The 14,694-nt window shown below is 40.9% G+C and overlaps 1 protein-coding gene across 2 annotated transcripts in view; it reads left to right on the top strand.

The window, feature by feature from the left end:
* Window positions 1-1,498: 1,498 nt before the first annotated feature.
* lig3 (ligase III, DNA, ATP-dependent) overlaps window positions 1,499-14,694 on the top strand; it is a 15,874-nt gene continuing 2,678 nt past the window's right edge. For both annotated transcript variants that reach the window (XM_051402571.1, XM_051402570.1), the window contains exons 1-18: window positions 1,499-1,625; window positions 2,444-3,026; window positions 3,181-3,309; window positions 4,088-4,300; window positions 4,412-4,563; window positions 4,830-4,996; window positions 5,952-6,029; window positions 6,150-6,318; window positions 9,082-9,237; window positions 10,230-10,361; window positions 10,474-10,553; window positions 11,051-11,138; window positions 11,229-11,306; window positions 11,435-11,558; window positions 12,386-12,528; window positions 12,619-12,693; window positions 13,139-13,285; window positions 14,109-14,259. In XM_051402571.1, the coding sequence (XP_051258531.1) occupies window positions 2,474-3,026; window positions 3,181-3,309; window positions 4,088-4,300; window positions 4,412-4,563; window positions 4,830-4,996; window positions 5,952-6,029; window positions 6,150-6,318; window positions 9,082-9,237; window positions 10,230-10,361; window positions 10,474-10,553; window positions 11,051-11,138; window positions 11,229-11,306; window positions 11,435-11,558; window positions 12,386-12,528; window positions 12,619-12,693; window positions 13,139-13,285; window positions 14,109-14,259 (2,635 nt within the window). In that variant the 5' untranslated portion in view covers window positions 1,499-1,625; window positions 2,444-2,473. The remainder of the gene's footprint in view (window positions 1,626-2,443; window positions 3,027-3,180; window positions 3,310-4,087; window positions 4,301-4,411; window positions 4,564-4,829; window positions 4,997-5,951; window positions 6,030-6,149; window positions 6,319-9,081; window positions 9,238-10,229; window positions 10,362-10,473; window positions 10,554-11,050; window positions 11,139-11,228; window positions 11,307-11,434; window positions 11,559-12,385; window positions 12,529-12,618; window positions 12,694-13,138; window positions 13,286-14,108; window positions 14,260-14,694) is intronic.

Genomic DNA, 14,694 nt, shown 5'->3' with positions numbered 1-14,694 from the left:
TACGACGTGCGCTCGAAATCTGGCGTCCGTGCAATGGATGACGGCCACGCGTACGCAATTTACGTAGACGACGAGCGAGCGTTCGGCGTGTTTACGTTTTTCTCGGGGGTTGTTGCTGCGTTAAGGTACCGTCGGAAATATGTAACGCGTTGGTGGAGTTTGCGCTACTGACGGGGAGTTAGTTGATTAGTTGCCTTTTTTTTATTTTTTTTTTATTTGTGTGTGATGTTTTTTTTTTATTTTTTATATTTCCTTTTTATATTTCCTAAATTTTGTTTTGTTATTTACTGTTGATTTTCTCAAAGCTCATTCTGTCTCTCTCTCTCTCTCTGCATGAATGAGACGGAAGCATCAATTATTAACGGAGGTATACTGTCAACAATATAACAGTCATTATTATAATTGTTTGTTAATATTATTAATATTATTAATTGAGTTACTTAAGTAGGTACAGGATGCATTGCATGTTTTAGGCGGGGGCAGTTTTTACCCACAGCCCATCACTCTGATGAGGTTAATTGCAGACATACAATGTCAGGAACAATCCCTGTACAATAACCCTAGGACTCTGTACCTGTCAACTATTTACTATTTATTTATTTTATTTTTTAAAACATAAATACCATGATTAAAACACATCTACCAATGCTTGTATATATATATTTTTGTGTGTATATATTATTAGATTATGTCTATTTTGTTGAGCTTGTTGTCCTGTTTATTTATCTGTGTATGTGCATTGTCAAAGTCCTCGTATGTGATGCTGATTAAAGTCCATTTGTTTTACTATTTCCGGGGGTCATGGAAGGCAGCATTACTCTTATAAACCTGAAGTAACTTCTACATTGCTGATCTTTTAATACCTATTAATATTTGGCAAATAAAGTTATAATTGGGACTAGAGTGTGTTACTTTTCGTTGTTTCTTTTAGTGCGGACAAAACATCATTATTTTTATTATTATTGTTACACCACTGAGAGCTCAAAAAGCTGATTTTTTTTTTCTTTTAAATTAATTTATTTTACAAAACCAGTCTCATCCAGATCTTTCAATTAAACTCATTATTAGTGGGTAAACTATTACGACTGCTCCAACCTCTCAGCAGTATGCACGTGTATCTGACTTATTAATTAATGAAGTGTGTGTTTAAACCCAGCAGGCAGTGATTAAAGCTCCGGCTCAGCAGGTGGCGGTAGCTCTTCCTCCTTCTTTAAATCCCCCGTCCAGCATTGTGAAGCCACCGCTGTCCATGCTGCGTCAAGTTAATCCAAATTAACAGACTCACCGGAAATGTGGAATTCATCCTTCAAAATAAAGCAGAGAAAAAAAAAATCGCTTTTTTTTGAAAATTAAAATAAGCCCCCTTTCAGATGCTGTTCGTCTACGAGGTGTGTCAACAGTATGCGCTTATTGCATAACATTGTGCATTTAATTAATACTCTAAATGCAATGATATATCCATATCGCACGAATGCAACTTTTATTTTACAGAGCCAAGCCGGAAGTGTATTGTAGCGTCATAGTGTAAGTGCAGTGCGCTTGACAGTAGTGAGCTTTTGGCTAACAACAATGAGGAGAGGTAGCAATAGAAACCGTGTTAAAGTGTGCTCCTAAGCTTCTACAAGGTAGGGTGAATGTGTGCCGGTATATGAGCGACGTGTGAAGGTATTGTTTTGGTAACTGGTGTGCAGTGTGGGTTGCTAAAGAGCTGGGTAAGCTGTCAGTGTTTGAGCAGGAGGAGCATAGCTGAAGCTAATCAAGTAGCCCAACAATGCCTTCGTGTCAGTAGAGTGCTTTTTTTTTTTTTTTTTTTTTTACGTGTCTCATAACGTTTACACTTAACGTTAATGTTTGCAATCCTATTTAACGTTACAGGCAATGTTACGGATCAAATTGAAGCTATTTTTTTTAAAAGAGTGTTGAGGATGCTTTGTTGTTTTATAGATATACTTTATACCTAGGTTAAGTTCCTAAAACTGTGGTGCATGTAATGCAATGCGCTTTGGGTAGCTGGCATAGGCATACTGGTTAAATGGTTGGATTAAAGTGAGCAGAAGTTGCAATTGACTCTTTTGTTATGCAGAATTCAACCGATGAATAAAACCTCTGTGTCACAATGTGCAGCACTGTCTCTTTATGATATTGTTTGGAACTATTGGTAATGAGGAAACAAGTGTAAATGTAATTTTATCTACTTTAAATATTGGATTTAAACGTTATAATTGAAATATTGTCACCTACAGCATAGCAGTCATGATGACTTGCACCCTATGGGAGTCTTTAAATTATGTTGTAGTCAGTTTTTTGGGGCTTACATCAGCTCTTTAATTTATATTGGTAAGCAGTGATCCAGCTATTCTGGAGCTACATATAGCTTTACAGTAAAATGTGTCCTTTATATACAACAAGAAATTTAACTATTATGTCCCTTTGCTTTCTTTAGGTTGAAACTTTCCCTCCCTATCACAACTTGATGCAGAGACAGCTTATTTTGCTGGCTCACAAGACTGTCTGCGAAGGCCTACAACCTCTTGGTACACTTGCCAGGTGTCAGCAACTTTGCAAAGTGTGTGGAGCACTTTCTGTCTCGACACGCTTTAAACATCTACCTCCAGCTCTTGATGCTTTAAGCTTTTCCCTTCAAACCCATCGTTTCTCCTCGGTATTCCATAAACACAGGCTCCTCCTAAACGTCCCTCCCCGTCTTTCTTTACGTCAGTGTTTCTCCGACGAGCCAGATATGTCAGAACAGAGGTTCATCGTGGAGTACGCCAAACGCGGCACTGCGGGGTGTAAAAAATGCAAGGACAAAATCCCGAAGGAGGTAGTGCGCATCGGGAAGATTGTGCCAAACCCGTTCAGCGAGTCTGCAGGGGAGATGAAGGAGTGGTACCACGTGAAGTGTATATTCGAGAAGCTGGAAAGGGCCAGGGCCACCACGAAGAAGATTGAGGACATCACAGATCTGGAGGGCTGGGAGGAGCTGGAGGATGAAGACAAGGAGATCATTAATAAACATGTTTCAGGTACAACAGGCTCATACATCCATTCAAAACTCATTCAGTGTTTAAGCCATTTTTTTAAACTTTTATGCTGAAAACTTGAATTGGGAAGGTGTGGTCTCTCATGTCAAAGGGTTCTGTATTTGTCCTAAAGCCATTTATTCGTCTTGTTTTGTAGACCTGATGGCAAAAGTCAGTGCAACTCCGAAGAAGAAGGTTCAGGCCAAGTTGAACACCACCGCCCAGCTATTGGCTCCTCCCGCCGACCCATCCGTCAACGCGCCACGCAAGTTCTCAGGCTTCACTGGTAACATATCACTTCTCATGTCGAGTGGTTTCTTATTTGCTCTAAAGCCGTTCACAAAAGAGGAAATACCACAACAAAAGTAATGGAAGCAAGAATACAAAAGTGGATGGTTTTCTGATTCAGAGATAGCCAAAAGGAACGTCTGTGGGTCGGAAAGCGTCGGAAAAATATCTTCCACTTCCCTTTTTCCCACGATTTTTGGAAAACTACATGTCAAATTCCGTACAGGGAGGATGGTCAAAGCATATTTACCGTTGCCTATATTGGAGTTTAGTAGAAAAAGTCGTATCCATCACACAGTCTGGACTGTAGCAATAAACAGGTGGAAGTCGTACTATATTTGTCATTCCAGGGACAATGTAAGGCATCAGTAATAAACTCACATTTTAAAAAAGAAAAGAAAAACAGGAGTATAAATAATGAAAAACACAGATTTGTATGCAGCCTGAGAGGCATAACTAGGACAAGTCCCCAGCGTCAGATGAATATGCATATGTGTATTTTGGAAGCACTTCCAAACAGTAATGTAACTGTCATTTTGTGGCTGTATTTTTGAAAATTGTTACCATTCAGCCAAAGTACAGAGGAAGAACTTTCTCAGAAACCAAGCCAACCCCTTTAAAAGTTGTCAGTAAATTCAGAAACTAACAGATAATCATTTAAAACTGTTAAAATCAGGATAATGTGACCTTGACTTTTTGTTCCACTGTGAATTCAAGCAGAAGCGCTTGTTTTGTCAAATCGGTCTCATGACTTTTCCCCTTCACTGTCCTGTCAGCTACAAAGGCCGGCAGCTCTAGCTCCAGCAGCCCGGGACCTTCCTCTTCCCCCGCCAAAGGCAGTGCTCTGTCCGCCCAGCTTTGTGACCTCCGGCACAAGGACTGCCTCTTGCGAGAGTTTCGCAAGCTCTGTGCCATGGTGGCAGAAAACGCCAGCTACAATGTCAAGACACAGATTATTGAAAAGTTCCTCAAGAAGGGCTCTGGTGGAGGTAGGTGTGTTTTTCTGTTTATATCGTGTTTTTGGGCTTAAGCTGATTTCATCACAATGGCATGTGACAGAATCCTAGGCCAGGATTTCTAGTTGTTCTCTTCCATCCTAGATAAGTTCCACGGAGATCTTTACCTCACAGTGAAGCTGCTTCTGCCAGGCGTCGTAAAAAGCGTCTACAACCTCAATGACAAGCAGATCGTAAAACTCTTCAGCCGCATATTCGGGTGCAACCAGGACGACATGGTGCGCGATCTGGAGCAGGTCTGTGATCCACATGAGCTCCTATGCTTCACGAATGGTCATAAATATACCACATATGCTGAATGTATTTTATAACTAAGAATCTTTTTACCAGAGGTTATTTAAAGCGCTTTCTGTGAGATTCTTAAATAGAAAATAAATTTCTCTGGGGGAATTAAAACTGGGAGAATTATAGTTTCCTGACAATGTGTGCGAAAGTGATGACTGAGGAACTAATTGTCAAAAATTGCACATACAGTGAGTGTCTCCTCCTTTCTTTTTTTCAGGGCGATGTGTCTGAGACAGTGAGGATGTTCTTCGAGGAGAGTAAATCATTTCCCGCGGCTGCCAAGAGCCTGCTGACCATTCAGGAAGTGGACGCATGCCTGACCCGCCTCGCCCAGCTGACCAAGGAGGATGAACAGCAGGCTGAGCTGGAGGTTATTGCCAAAAAGTAAGAAAGTACATCATCATGACTCGGGCTGGGTAGTAAAACAGCACAGATAAGGTAATTAAGTGAAATGATAAAGTACTGCAGACAGACCTGCTTTATTAAAAACAGTTTAAGGCCCCTCTTCGGCCCGTCCAACAGCAACAGAATATAGCCTGGTCCTAGGAAGATGAGAAAGAGCCAATTTCTTACATTCTTACATTCTCACATTCTCACAAAGTACAATTTCATATCTCTATGATATTAACTCTGTTGTACTGTTAATACTTACAGTAATGTACTAATTAAACAGTGCTAAAACTAGTTATACTAGTTATACAAGTAACACAAGTAGCCGTACCTCTCCACCCTAAGCCTTTATGTTGGTGCTAGGCCTGTCAGTGATACAACACCAATGTGTGTTAAAGCCAGGGAGACAGATTTCGTGATTTCTTTTCGCAGTATTTAGAAATGTTGCAATTGTTTGTTCCCATTTGTTTTGCTTGCGCTGCTCTTTTATTGTTGGTATTTGCAATTTTCCCTTCTTTTAGATTGTCTGCCTCAGGCGTGTCTTTCACACGCACATGCACGCACACACACACACACACACACACACACACACACACACACTAGATATTCCCATTTTACATTCTACCCTCCACAGCAACAGATGCCAGAGTGGGGCTATGTTTATTTCTCATAAATTGCATCTTGCTAGACAGACAGAAGCTTTATTTTGTCTGCTTGTGTCATATGACATTGATCAAGCAAAGCAAGCCACATGAATTAAAATTGTGCTGTTTTTACTTCTTCAAAATGGCTGAAAAACATCAGGTTTCTGAATGACATTAATATTAGTTATTTTTAAACCTTTCTGGTTGTAACCACTTAGATTCCTGCTTCATAAAATGCTGTAATACTCAAACATCTGTTTCACAATTTCACCCGTGTGATGACCTGCGTTCTCTTTCCATCAAAGATGCACCAGTAATGACCTGAAATGCATCATTCGACTTATTAAACACGACCTGAAGATGAACGCTGGAGCAAAACATGTGTAAGTGTGTTTGCCTTCTGCCAAGAAGTTAATAATACACTGTTATTTCAACACTTTGAAGAAAGGTTATATTCTCATACCAATCTTGAACTCCTCTTTCGATTATTGCCCGGTATGCAGCTTGGATGCCGTGGATCCAAATGCTTACGATGCCTTCAAGGCCTCGCGTAATCTGGGTGATGTGATTGAACGAGTGTTGAAGAATCAGCAGGACGCGTCTAATGGTTCAGGACCCAGGAAGCTCCTCACTGTGGAGGCCTCGCTCATGACGCCCGTTCAGCCCATGTTGGTGAGTAACCTCCATTAAAATGTGAATAATGTATACACACACTGTTTTCCACTTTTCCCCTCTAATTTATCTGTTTAGTCTTGACGTGATTCAATGCAGGGCCGACCTGTTTGAACCGTAGCGATTGAAGGAAGTCACATTACTAAACAGGGTGAGGGGAATTGGCCGTAAATAAGGAAGAGGAGGTTTTTAACATTCAAAAATGTCTAGATAAAGTCACTGATGCCTTTTTTAAATGAGTTTTAGAGAAAAGCACACAGCTAAAAACATTCTGTTTGGATGACTACTAATTCTGTAATTACTTGACTACAAATTCCCGACGTAATGACATCTGACTCTTCTGACCTCATGAACTAATTGAGTCACACATGTACATACAGAATGATTCACATGGACATTATGTGTCCTCCAGGTACTGGCCTTCCTTAATAGCTAATTCATTATACATTATGTATCCAGCAGTAGGCCAATACTATAATAATCAATTTTTGCTTCAGGGCAAGGTATGTGGGTTGTCTGTGAAAATAAATGGAGTAAATTAGAAATAGATTTCCAATAAAAGACAGTAATTGTTGCTTTAATACCTTTTTGGTTTTCAAAAGAAAAGAGGTTAGAAAGAAGATATGACCTCCTAAAGTAATTTAATAGGATGTCTTTGTCCCAATACCAAAGGCACCGTCTGACCTCCTTTTAGAAATGTTAGCTCAAAGGCTTCAGGTAGATTTTTACACTGTTGTATGCAAGAAAAAAAGATTTAGATAAAACCTTTTTTATCCACTCAGTTCAGAATGTCAGCGAATCCTTTTTCAGTAGATTAAGATGGCCATAAGTCTATTATAAACAGAGGAAGTGCACCTCCACACATACATTCAGTAAGAGAGGAGGGGCTGTCTGTCTGTCTGTCTAACCGTAACGCTGTGTCACTGCCTGTGACCGGCCTGCCAGAGGATTGAATGAGAGCTGTAGATAATATGACGTCCAGACTGTTTCCAGCTGATGGCTCGTCACTAGAAAACCAAACAGGCTGCAGCTGGGCCTTCCAGATAACTCTTCTGTAAACGCATGACTGTCCTGAATCCCTCTTTATAAATGCAATTCAGCATGATTTAAAATGTGTTTTTCCGAAGAAGCTACAGACCATTAAATTTCACATTACACAGCAGACTTTTAATTGCACAGTTTAAAAGTAAATTGAAATTAACCACAGTAATATCACATTTCCCTTTACAAATGAATAACACGGTCCAGTTCCCAACTTTCCACACAGCCTCACAACTTCAGGAGTTTTAGTTTTGACTTCCTTGGTTTTTTTTTTAGCATTGGTTTGCAGATGATGAAAAGCTACATTGCTGAGCTTAAATAAATAATCTCTACAAAATACAGTTGGTTCACTCAGAGCAGCAGGTGACTGTGGGTGGGCGGCTCGAATCCCAGATTGTTCATACTGAAGATACAAGGTCTCGATTGAAGATCAATAGGATTGATACCTAAAAGGAATCCGTTTCTTTCTTGTATGTTTTACCATCTGTATATCATCAATGAGTTTAAGTATCTGTGCAAACAAGACTGTCCGTCACTTCTCCACTGCTGCTGTTGTTGTGTTGTGTGCAGTGCACTTGGATTCCCTGACTAGTAATCCAACACTGACACAGACACACATGGCTGAACAAAAGATAAGTATGGCTTGGACCTATTTCACAGCTGTAACCTGCGGTATGTAGGAAGGCTGGTAATGTTGAGAACTGAAGGTGCTTTTGTTAAGTTATTCATTGTTCTCCACGGATTAATGTTTGCACTTTGTTTATTGAAAAGAAAAACTTTTACAATCATAAAAATATATTATGCTATTTGCCTTTACATTTTGCCTGTGTATTATCATGCATGGTAAGTATTAACAGCGGGGGGGGGAAATTGGTTTCAGTCATTTCTGGAGAACATTCGAAGTGCTACATAAACTCATTTACATCGAAGTACATCAGCCACTATCAAAATAAAACGTATGAATATTGGCATTTCTGGCCCTGTATTACTTTGTATCAGATCGAATCTAAATTTTGCACTAATGTGCAGTGACGTTGCCAGCACAGTCTCATCGATTAGTGGAACGGCGCAGTACTATCAGAATACACTGCCGCAATACTGACATGGATAAATGAGGTTTTAGGTGAACATTGACACAAATACATGACCACCAGAGGATTGAGCTCATGATGCAGTTTTGCTCAGTACAGTGCAGGCTTTGTCTCAACTGTAAACAGCTTCTCTCTCTTGCTGTCATTATTACTGTAAAACCATTTCTTTTGGTTGTGGTAACACTGCACTCGGCACGGCAACATGTCTGCAACAAAGTCCGCCATCAAGTTGTAAACAAACCAGTAGTTTTAAACCAGATTACAGTATGTAAACCAGCGGATGTGTCAGGATTCAGGTGCATGTTCACAACAGATAATTGGGCAAACTTAAGCGTTGGTTTCCAGCCTGTCTGCTTGTGTTTCTTAACACATCAGTTTCAGTTCTGTCACAGTTATGTTCCCGTATTTCAGTTAACTTAGTGAGTACAGTGTTCTTATTACTGATAGGAATAATGGCCAAAAGTACAAAAATAAAATGCATATTCCATTGGCAGCAAAGTCTAAAATAACAGACTAACTTTTGCCACTGGAGCCACGAGGGAAAACTTTTAATGAAATGTGATTACTTGAGATGAGAATTTGGTTCCTTGCTGAAGGCTCGGTGAATCATTGTTTTCCTTTGTGATTTCAGGCAGAGGCGTGTAAATCCGTCGAGTACGCCATGAAGAAATGCCCCAACGGGATGTACTCTGAGATCAAGTATGATGGAGAACGTGTGCAGGTCCACAAGAACGGAGACAGCTTCAGCTACTTCAGCCGCAGCCTGAAGCCAGTGCTGCCACACAAAGTCAGTCTTCTCATACACACACATGCAGTTCAAATGTACACACAGAGCGTGAAACTGTATACCGATTAGTATGACAATGCATGTCAGAATAGCATCCGCTCCGGTTTGCTCCTGTAAGGATTAACAATTTAAAGGTATTTTCGCAGTGTAAAATTTAGACATTTCCCACAGGGTTTTTCCATCATTTGCTTTCTCAGCATGAGGCCGGGAGCTTTAAACATACAGGTATAAATAGCTCCGCATCATGTTCAGAAGCTCTTTCAAACCACTAGAGGTTGCTGCTGTGTGCACAATATATACCTCACTGCAACTTTGAACCTCAGTAAACCTCAAGAAAGAACACTAGGCTCTTAGACGCGAGGTAAAAAATAATTGTCTTACTTTTTATAACAATTCTGCAGGCTGTGCAGTGATAAAAGTCTCTTTTCTAAGCTCCCACTTCAGCTTCACACATTATTATTGATGATACCTGGCGGAACCCCCCTCTGTTACTCAGCTTCTGAGCAGCTATTTAAGAACCAGCGTTACTATCTTTCCCTCCTGGGACCTGCTCTTGCTGGTTTGTTTTAGTATGCCCCCTTTCATCCTGGCTGGCTTTAGACATGTTGCCCTGCCCATGCTACCCATCAGCCAAATGACTGGTAATGGACCCTCAGCCACTGTAATTAGGCAATTTATGTTAATGATAGGTTAACATTCTGTGGGGGTGGGAATGGAGTCTAATTACAATAGTCCAAGTCCCCTAATGTTTTTTTATTGTGATGAATGATAACTCTGTAGGACTGCTCCGATCATCCAGAGTGTGATGAAGGTGAATAGTGGCTACAAGCCCAAACGAGGAAGACCAAATGTGTTGTGTTTTAGTGTCAGACCCATTAAAAACCTGGGGGTAGTGTTAGTCTCTTAAGTCTTGCTGTAATAGTTGTTTCAATGACTGCTTGTTTCTACTCAGTTCCTACGGTAAGCCCTGTGTGTCCATGTCGATGTTTCAGGTGGCCCATTTCAAGGACTACATCCCTCAGGCTTTTCCCGGAGGCCACAGTATGATATTGGATGCTGAAGTCCTCCTAATTGACACAAATACCAGTAAACCCCTGCCCTTTGGGACCTTGGGTGTACACAAGGTGAGAACACCACAGCCAATTTGTGGCTTTCTTTCGACATGGGCTTGTCACACAGTTTCTTTTTTTTTCTTTCTGACCAGTCACTGCTGACACACTTTTCCTCTCCCTTCAGAAAGCCGCCTTTCAGGATGCCAAAGTGTGCCTTTTTGTTTTCGACTGTATCTACTTCAATGGCGTGAGTCTCATGGAGAGGTAATGTGTTTTTCATTCCAGTCTATCTTCGAAATGTCTTTGCTTTTTAACAGCGTTAACAAGAAGCTCCAAATCTCAACAAACACTTCTGTTCTGAAGCGTTTGTTCAGTTATTGTCTTTGTCGTTTGCCCTTTCTGTAGGTTTGATTATGGTTTTATGTAGACATCCAATTTCTATTTAAATTTTAGTTTATTTAAAGCTTTCCTCGTGGGTTTTCTTTACTCTTAGTACTAGTTCTAGTATGTCTAATCGAATGTTTAAAGATCAATGAAAGAAATGGAGGACAAGTCTTTGGTGTATTTGTGTAAAATATATCCACAGTTAAGCAACAGCAGTTATTTTCCCAAAACTCCAATATTTTATCATCATGTCGATAAACACAAAATACATTAAATACATTTTTAGCATCTTGATTAGTCACAGGTTTAGCTTAACTATGCACATTGTGAATAAAACAGGCTGCCTTACATTTACCCACTGCCATGATATTGTGCAGGCCTCTGTGTGAGCGCAGGAAGTTCCTGCATGACAACATGGTTGAGGTCCCCAACAGGATCCTTTTCTCAGAGATGAAGCACGTCACTGTAAGTAAAACTCTGACTTTGGCGTTCTGCTGTATGCGTACTTCTGTTCACAGCTCACAATATCATACTGTATTCCTGTTTGTGTGTCAGAGGGGAGGAGATCTGGCTGATATGATAACTCGTGTCATCAGAGAGGGACTTGAAGGCCTGGTGCTGAAAGACCTAAAGGTTGGTAGCCTTTCGTCTCCACGTGGAAATTAAACTGACGGGGAAAATGTATCTAATGTGGAAAAACACTATGAGCAAGTAGCTGAAACATAAGGATGGTCAAGCTCTGTGTTATCTGTATTTCTCAGGGCACCTATGAACCCGGGAAGCGCCACTGGCTGAAGGTGAAGAAGGACTATTTGAACGAAGGGGCGATGGCAGACACCGCTGACCTGGTGGTACTGGGAGCTTTCTATGGAAAAGGCTCGAACGGTCTGTGAAGCCCTAACCATTCACTGCAATATATTCCCTTTCTTGATGCTTTCATTGGTTCAGGCAGTTTTAGTGCACTTCTGTAAGACGAGGAGTGTGACTCTGGGGACACCAAATTAGCGACCTGAGATTCACTAATACTCTGCTATGAGGAATATTTTGCACGTAGCGCTCAGGTTTCAGCGATACTGACTATATGTGGTTTGGTTATGGATTTGGTACAAAAGCATTTGGAAGGTCTGAACCTTTTTTATAGATCAGTGTGTTAAAAAAATCTCGTAAAGATTCTGCATGTACTCACACAGGATGGTGAAAATAACAAGAATACATCTGTATTACTTTATGAATACAAAAGGCCAGAACACAGAATCCAGCATTGTAGCATTTCATGTGAAATATATGCAGATAGAACACAGTGCGTGAGGAGAGGATGTCATTTGGTAAAGCATACAAGCAGGCAAGGTGTGGAAGTCGTTGAGGAGGATGGGTAATGAGCATATAACACAATGGAAGCATAACAAATGCAAAAACAAAGGTACAAATCAAAAAAGCATGGCTAATGAAGACAAGCTAATAGAGCAGAAACAACAAATCAGATGAAGGAGTTGTCATAACATACTGTGGGACAAAAGTGGGAAGTAGGAAAGAACTGCTGTAAAAAGGCCCTTACAAGTGGATTTAAGGAGGCTAGTTTTGGGAGGTTTAGTGAAATTATACAGTGTATGTGTTTATATCGAAAGCCTGTGGAGGCTTTATTCAAGAGTCTCCACAGGCAGCACTTTCCTAAATTCCCCTCCTAATGCCATGTGTGTTCTTCTACCCACCAGGGGGCATCATGTCCAGTTTTCTAATGGGCTGCTATGACCCAGACTCCAAGAAATGGTGCACAGTCACCAAGTGCTCCGGAGGCTACGATGACGCCACCTTGGCCAGGCTCCAGAAAGAGCTGGATGTGATCAAAATCAGCAAGGTCAGAGAGGATCCACTTTAGAGGCCTGCCTGGAATATTGAGCTGATGTAATAAAATCGGAAATGAATCTTTGTGTGTGTCTTTGTGCAGGAGCCAAGCAAAATCCCAGGCTGGTTGAAAATCATCAAGAACTATTATCCAGATTTCCTCATTCGTGATCCTGAGGTGAGACTTCACCATCCAGCACGTGTGTTTCCTAATGGGCTTGTTGATGTAGTTGCGTATCTGCATGCTGCAGACCTTTTTAAATGAAGTGATGAGTTAAAAGCATGTCTTGCAAACATCTTCTGCAGGAATTTCTCCAAATAAATGACTCTCCGACGTATTGAGATAATGACCACCCACACTGCAGGGCTGCTTTCAGCCTGCCTATTTGCTGAAAATAGTCTTACATAAAAACACCTTTGATTGAAATGACCCTCTCTGGCTTTCAAGTCTGAAAATAAAACTCAGTAATGAAATCCACAAACTTCTTTCTTTAAACCGTAATATTCATGGCCCTATTTGAACAGAGGCCAAGATTGCTTTTCTCATTTTATGGAGAAGCAGCGGTATATTTACCTTGTCATTTATGTTTCACCTGCCGCTGCTGTTGTTCCCTCTGCTGCAGAGAGCACCTGTCTGGGAGATCACAGGCGCGGAGTTCTCCAAATCAGAAATGCACACCGCTGACGGCATCTCTATCCGCTTTCCCCGCATGACACGCATCCGCGATGACAAGGACTGGAAGACCGCCACCAACTTGCACCAGCTTAAAGTACGATATTGTCATTTTAAAGTACATGTGCCGCTAGTGCATTGATGTTAATAATGTGTAATTCTTACTGGGTGCAGGAGAAAATACAGCTTTTTCATGATTAGATACTGCTCATTCAAGGACTATTATCCTTTAATGCAGTTAACTGAAGAAACAATGGGAAATAGTTCATCAGTTACTAACGATTAGGAGGAGAGCAAACACAAAAGATGCCTTAGATCAGTCCCTCATTTGGTACTGAAGTCTATGTCCTGAGATGTTTTGTTGTTAATAACTTAATTGCATTTTGCGTTGGACTATATGATGGGAGGTATTGTGATCCTAGTGATGATGGGAGTGAAATAATTAAATCTGTTGTTGAACAAAGCACCCATGGGACTGCAGCAGCTAAATCGTACCATTACAGCGTGGGTAGCATACGCAAATTTGCTGACTCATTTGCTGACAAAAGTCGTGGCTCTAGACTACTGGAACTACAGACTGTACTGTAGTTCTTCTATGCCTCCACAGACAGTCTGATCTAGAGGCAAAAGTCCAGGGAGCTGGGGGTGCAGGCAACATGGAGGGAAGGTAAACACTGTAATGATATAAAGCTGCTTGAAAATCAGCAAATTCTCCCTTAAGCATGATTTAAAATGACAACGACCTAATTTGCAGTCAGTAATCCAGCAAACATCGACAGATGAGTTGAAATGTTGGCCGAGGCAGTTAACATGCCTGCGCTAAATTATTTGAAATGCAACACGGGTCTTCAATCTCTCGTGACACAAAACATTCCATCTCTTGGCTGAAGACCATGTTCTCATTTCGCCACTCTGCTCAGGAGCTGTACCGCATATCAAAGGAGAACTGTGACTTTAAAGTGACAGCTGGACCGTCGACATCCAGCGACGACAAGGGCTCCTCGGGAGGGGACAGCGGAGGAAACTCCCCGTCGGCCTCGTCCCGTGGAAGTGCTCCACCCAAGAAGACCAGTAAGTACACACACCACCAACATTAAAGGGGAAGGCAGGCTACTATGTGACACCAGTTTCACTATATCATATCTTTTTCATTGTATAAAATGACAAGTTTGAATTTTTTTATTTAAGTATTTAAAGCTACAAGCTTATCTGTGATAATAAGGCAGGATGTTTACTGTTAGTGTGTTCAAACTAGAGCTTTTACTAACAGTTATTATTCATTATCAGTTCATTTTCTTTATTTATCGTTTTACCTGTACAGTGTCACAATAATAAGGAATTTCCATCACAACTTCTAATTGCTTTATTTGAAGCAGATTTCTGCCTTATGGTAAAACTTGACTCTGGAGTGTTTCTGCAGTCCATGTTTATTCACCTGCAAACACAGACGATATACCCACAGTGCAGACATTACCTAGCAATGTGCTGTACCATGTGCACTGGCAG

Source organism: Dicentrarchus labrax, unplaced genomic scaffold (assembly GCF_905237075.1).
Source record: "Dicentrarchus labrax unplaced genomic scaffold, dlabrax2021, whole genome shotgun sequence".
Taxonomy (NCBI): domain Eukaryota; kingdom Metazoa; phylum Chordata; class Actinopteri; family Moronidae; genus Dicentrarchus; species Dicentrarchus labrax.
The sequence above is the reverse complement of the archived record's forward strand: the minus strand, read 5'-3'. Positions and strand labels throughout refer to the sequence as shown.